Consider the following 6,423-nt stretch of genomic DNA (forward strand, 5'->3'; position numbering starts at 1 on the left):
CTTGAAAGTTTATTATGCGGAATTATGACACCATAAGTTAAATGCTGAGACACAATTGTTGGTATTAATCATAATCAAGATAACTAAATGTTATTATTCATAGAAATATCTTAAATATATCAAACTTGACAGGTAAAAACATTTAAATCACCACATAATCTTGACAACCGAACAAGATTTTTCAAAAAAAATAAAAAGAGTCGCCTTCTATGATCCTGGAGTTTTGGTTGTGTCAATGTCAAAAAGTTGGTCTTTATTCATGTATTATTTGTTTGAATAGCTTCTGTTTGTTTGAATAGGAACAAATCCTTCGACGGGGCGGTGGCGTGGAAGGGGGTTGTTTGGGAGAGGGTGCCTACTAGGTGAATTGAGAAATGCACGCTAAGCTCGCCCTCTTCAATTCTGGTCTTTAAATTCTTTGGGAGGAGGAGAAAAGGCGCGTTGAGGTGCGTTTGTTTACATATTTCGGCTACCGGCTTTTTAAAAAATAATCGAGACAATCAAAACAAACCCGGCCTTATGTTGAAGAAGGTAAATATGTTTTTGTTGTAATCGGATGTGCTAACAACTACGCCCAGCCAGTTACGAATTACATATTGGAAACTAAAAACATGGCTGAAACAGAAAATGCGTTAAGGGAAGCCTCAAGAAATGGTGATACGACTACAGTAACTAAACTTCTTGCTGATTCTGTGGCTCAAACACCAAATGAGGTATTGGTCTTTTAGTGTTTTTAATTTATTTATGGTGACAAAGAAACACTGTTAAAGTAACGATAGTTTCTAAAACTAAAATAATAGAATAGTATGTTCTTCCACCTCTTATCCCTATGTATAATAGACAAGCTTTAATGTTTATGTTTGATGGGATTCTTGCATCATCAACACTTAAAAGCTGCCTCTACTCAAAAATAAGAAATGGATCGGAATGGCCTGGACTGATCCAGTACTTTATACCCATGCATTGTTTTGCCTGTTTATTTGCAGAAGATCTTTGAAGAATATAAACAACACTGTGTCATGATAAAACTCATCTATAGTGTACTTTTTTACCAGTGTACTTTTTTTAATATATAACTTAATATTTGATACTTGATGGATAACTTCTGTTCTTGCATCATTTCACTTATGTAGCTATACACACCCTGAAAAACTTGAATATATGATATGTCAAAAATTTATCTCAAGCACACTATATTTTTTTTATCTATTTATTCTCACCGTAGTGCAAACATATAATCACAGACTGGTATACAATTTAAGTCTTTGATATGATTTGGGGTAGCAAGCATGCACTAAATATTCTGTTTTTTGTTACCAAACCTTTATAAATGCAAAGCTAGATACCATTTCACACATATACTGTTTATTCTGTACCAATTATCCATATTTTGCGATATATATGCTTTTTGTTTTTGTAAAATTCAAATTTCTACTAAGGTTTTCACTGTGACAGGCATTTTTTACTCCAACAAAAGGTAAAAAACAAATCACATTCATGCCAGGATAGACGACAAAATTCTATGTGCATACATTTAGCTGAATTTAAATAGGTAAACTGTGTACTCAATCCAGGTTGGTGATACACCATTGTTACTAGCTACATCCTGTTATATGACTGAACCCAAATATGTAGAAGTTGTACGGTCACTACTAGATGCTGGGGCTGATATTGATGTAAAAAATAAGGTAAGCAACCATTTTTTGTACTCCAAAATTGATTTTGTTAAATTTCAGGTCTGGTTACAAGATACATATTGCTGCCTATTATTGCAGCTCATTTTCATAGATTCAATAATATGGAAGTTTACTTAGCATGCAGGAGTGACTCATGATTATCTTCATGTTAAAAAATTGATTTCGTAAATGTAGTCAATTAAAATTACCACTTCATTACTCTGTCGCTGAGATCTTATAAAAAAGTTATATAAGTACAAGTACCTAATGTTATGTATAACTTATAAGTATTGAAGAAAAGGCTTAAAAGTCTTGTTACATTTAGGAAGGAAATGCTGCAATTCACAATGCTGCATCAAATGGTAATTTAGAAATAATGGAACTCCTACTTGAACATAATGCGAACATTGAACTTGAAGGAGAGGTAAATTGTTTTTGTTGTTGTTTTGTTTTAGTTGTAAGGAAAGAAAAAAAAGAAGTAGATATATATTATATAAGAAACAATGGCTTTTGAAGAAGAAATTCGATTAGTCAAAGGATCCATTTCTTATTGGTTTCTTGTTTTATTGACTCAGGGATTTTAAACTGAGAATGAGATAAATAAGTTTGTTATCGCTGAATAAATAATTTACTGGGTTTCACTGACATGTATGTTCTTTGAATGACTTAAATATTAGTTTTATCTCTAAGCATTTAAAATATTTTGTCCCTAGTGTCTTGTTGTTTTCTTAAATATTATAGTCTTTAATTAACAACTCTGTTATGCAATTAGGCTGATAATTTACTGTAATTCAAGTTTTTAAAGAATACACAATCCTATAATTTCTACTTAGAACAATATGGTAGCTTTAGGCGTGGCAGCCACTAAGAAGCATCATGCAGTTGTAAATATACTTGTCAAGAAACTTGTCGAAGACAAGAAATTCTCCAAAAAACAAGTAGAGGTAAACCATCCTTAATTAGTAATCTCTGAAAATCAAGAATTTTAATATACCTGGTTTCTACGTGTGATTTATTTATTTTATACTTTTAACTGTCAAAAAGATTATCTAAAACTGTTTATAATGCAGCTTTTTTAGTTATTTTAAATATTGTCTCTGTAGTATTATCCTCTAAGCACTCCATGTTAATTTTCTTTGAGAGAAGGTATGGTTTCTATTTACTCAATTTAGAGTATTTTGAATGACATCATTTTCGGAATGATTCCCCTGTTTAAATCTTTTTTATTTATTTTAAAAAATATGATTTTATAAGAATTGTTTAGCTAAAACATAAGATTAAAGATTTTTAACGTCTGTTCAGAATTTGTTTAGTTTTTATCCAGCATCATACCAAGTCATTTTAAAGGATTATTTTGACTATCGGTACTTAAGTACTCGCGCGCCGACAGTATTCTCTAGCTTTTACAGTACAGAGATTAGGCTATAGGTAACGAAGCTTAAGCGTTTTCCAGATTTGCAAACCAGTATGAATCATGCTCACAAGATGAACTATTGGTACAAATAATTCCTTATAAGCATCATTTAGCAGAGGCGAAGGTTTGTTATTATGGCTGGTAGTTTTTTAAGCTACAAAAAAATTTAATGGTTCTTTAACAACATACTGATTTAAAGCAACATATTTCTGCTATATATTTGATAATGTGCCAAGGCTTCTATTGTCAAATATTCTCCAGTTGCCTGATAGAACAATATAAACTACAGTCTATTTTATCATTCAGTGGATGATCAAGGCGGATAATGAGACGCAACAACTTCACATCTACAGAGCATTGACCGCCATATTTAAAGAAAAAGTGGCATTGAAGGAGCTTTTAAAGTTTGGAGTAGTTGAGGCAATCTTGACCGGCATGACAAAATTTTCCAAAAAATCTATTCAGACCTCGGGTTTACAACTTCTTCAACAGATAATCGCGTTAGATGAGGGTTTGAAGTTAGTTAAATCCGCAAATATAAAAGACAAGGTAAACGAGGCCACTAAAGAACATGCCAGCGACGCTGTGGTACAGCATCTTGTTAACGAAATTGTTACTAAATTGTAAATTATACGACAAAAGATTTCAACCTCTATTTTTTTAATATTCGTTGTGTATGGTATTTAAGTTTTATTAAGTTATATTTCTTTTTGTTATGGTTATAGTCTTATTTTAAAAAAAGCGTGAGATGATTTTATGTTTTACTTATTTTTTGTCTATATGCGGGTACATTTTATAAAAACTATAAAACCAGGTCATTTTCTGAAAGGTTATAAAAATGTGAATTAAAGGAATGGACGTTGTCGTTAAAATTATTTTATGATACAAGCTTTGTATATCTACTTTATATATCTACTTTAGTTTCTGGTATTTAAAGTGTGAATGGTCTTATTGAACTGTATACCTGTATGTATTTCTCACCGGAATTTTCTGACAGATTCTGTGCAAATTGCACGGAATTTTATTCTTTTCAGCTTTTTATATTTATTTTTCTATTTAATATTTTTTAATATTTTCTATTTCTCTTTTTGTACTCATTTGTAATTTTATGATTTATGGAAAAAAATGCTGGAAAAAGAAAATAAATAATATTTTTAAACTTTGCTTTTTCTCTTCTCTCGTTTCGTTTGATTTAGAAACAAATTTTTAAGTGGAATGTTGTTCCTCCTTTTAGACATTGTTATGAAAATAACTACTTTTTAAATATATTTATTTTTAATAAGCATTGGGCAAGGTAACCGAGGTATATTCAAAATAAAATATATTTAACATTTGGTCAATAGAAATTTAATGATTTATTGCCGAACCAAGAGAACTAAGTTTTCCCATTTTTAACAAAAGCTTGTAGTTTAAGTTATTACGGTTTTTTTGAAAGGAAATTCTTGTCACAATTTTCGTGAGTATAAAGTTGAATTGAACATTCTTCCTGTGGTTAATTTCTTGTTATTATCAGAAAAGCAAAGGAATCAATATAATTTAAAACACATTTAAAAACAGAATGATTCATATAAACATAAAAAATATATAAACTAAATCTTTAGGTGAATTATTTGTACCCATTAAAAACATTCTCTCAAATAAGAAAATATGTCAGTTTTTAAAGGCAAAACAATTTTCAGCATACCATAATTGAAAAGTATTTTTTAAGCAAAGTCTACATGCAAATCTAATTTCTCCTCCGGAACAGAACAGAATTTAAAACATTGTAATCTGTGAAAGCTGACTGGTAAATTAACTAGTTTTTCTGTTCCAGTCCTTCGACACACGTTTCCAGGGCTTTTTACCTTGCGGTAAGACGTTATCAGTTACCTCAGTGAGAGTTGAAATCGTCTCCACCTTTTTTCGTGCGCAAGAGAAATTATCAAAAAAGTTTAACACAACCTTTTCTCCAGGGCTTCCTTTTCTGTTTTTAATATAAATCGTCCAATATGAATAGGGAAATAAATCTCCGGGAACCAGAATGGCAAGAATAACCTATTAAATTGCTCCATCCTTTTTTCATCAGGAATGAAAATTAGCCTTCAATTGATGCAGTTAGGAAGTGATGCTAAATTTACGATGCTAAGCTTAAAGGTTGATAAACGAAAGTTGGCTTAAACGTAATGACATTTTTTAGTTCGTTTTAAAGACATATGCACATTTATTTGAAGGAAATTTATATGATTTGTGCAAACAAACGTACAACATTTCGTTGCAAACAGGTGGGCGTATAAACAAAACAAAAAACCATCCTTGTCCCCAGGGTCTTGTGTCCTCTGAGCCGTTATTACGGAGTGGCCTTCATCGACAAGGCAAAATGCCCGGGGAATGAGGTTGACAAAAAACTAGAAGCCTGGATCGAGCAAAATAGCATCATCTTGACATATTGTTTCACATTGATATGATATTTACACGGTAATGAAATTAGAGCCAAAATCACTGATGACGAAAAATGTTAAAGATTTGTTATACTTAAATATGACGTCATAATTTATGCAGTAAAATTAAATCTAAAAATTTTAGAATACGAATATTTCCAGACAAGACTTTTTAAGCTTTTTAAGTTTCGCAATCTCTTTAACATCATTCTCACTTGTGATCTCTCATGAAATGTTGATTTTCTGATTTTTAGCAGCGTATTTAGGAATCTTGTTCTTTTTATTTTCCACAATTTTAAAAAAATCCTCCGTATTTCTTTTATACCCTACTATTGCATTACCAATTCTTTCACTGTTAAATTTATGAAAAGCTCGTAACTCGATATTTTTAGGTTTTAAAGTTTTGATCAATTTTAACAATCTTAATCTTCTTCTTTTATACGATCTTCTTGCTAATAACTTGCGTTTTAATCTTCGTTTTACCGCCTTCCTTGCGCTCTCCATTACGGGTGGTAGGTCAAACATATTGGTTCGGGAGAATCCTGCATTAGCCGCAGGAGGAGGGTTATAATAATACTCCCTCATTTTTTCGTGTGATCTTGCAATAGGTTGTAAAACTTTTGCTAATGCTTTATCTACGTTATTTCTCTCATCAGCCATTATGCCTCGCTTACTTTGTGATGGATATATTGCTCCGTCACCTGTGTTCAGGTATCTTCGTGTAGAAGATGAATCTACCAGTGGCAAATCAATTAGCGTGCATTCTGCAATAAGACAAAGCAAACAAACTGCCGGCACACGTAAAAGTAGGATTTTCATTGTTCAACATTGTCGTTTATGGTGTATATTATATCCAAGCATATTCCAAATTGATTAATTTTTTTTTTTTATGTCGTGCTATTGTTCACAGCAAAAA

At 31.4% G+C, this 6,423-nt stretch overlaps 1 protein-coding gene across 1 annotated transcript; it reads left to right on the forward strand.

Moving 5' to 3' along the window:
- Positions 1-386: 386 nt before the first annotated feature.
- On the forward strand, positions 387-4,249 carry LOC130656002 (protein fem-1 homolog A-B-like). The gene is made up of 5 exons (XM_057458837.1): positions 387-713; positions 1,575-1,688; positions 2,002-2,100; positions 2,510-2,620; positions 3,397-4,249. The coding sequence occupies exons 1-5, from the start codon at positions 612-614 to the stop codon at positions 3,715-3,717; spliced, it is 747 nt and encodes a 248-aa protein (XP_057314820.1). The 5' UTR covers positions 387-611; the 3' UTR covers positions 3,718-4,249.
- Positions 4,250-6,423: the final 2,174 nt, after the last annotated feature.

This window comes from Hydractinia symbiolongicarpus, chromosome 8 (assembly GCF_029227915.1).
Source record: "Hydractinia symbiolongicarpus strain clone_291-10 chromosome 8, HSymV2.1, whole genome shotgun sequence".
Taxonomy (NCBI): domain Eukaryota; kingdom Metazoa; phylum Cnidaria; class Hydrozoa; order Anthoathecata; family Hydractiniidae; genus Hydractinia; species Hydractinia symbiolongicarpus.

Bases quoted from the DNA above. Each gene is read 5' to 3' on its own strand.
- LOC130656002 (XM_057458837.1), top strand. From the start codon at position 612: ATGGCTGAAACAGAAAATGCGTTAAGGGAAGCCTCAAGAAATGGTGAT. The intron at 714-1,574 runs GTATTGGTCTTT...TACTCAATCCAG, and splicing joins TGGCTCAAACACCAAATGAG to GTTGGTGATACACCATTGTT. The intron at 2,101-2,509 runs GTAAATTGTTTT...ATTTCTACTTAG, and splicing joins ACATTGAACTTGAAGGAGAG to AACAATATGGTAGCTTTAGG.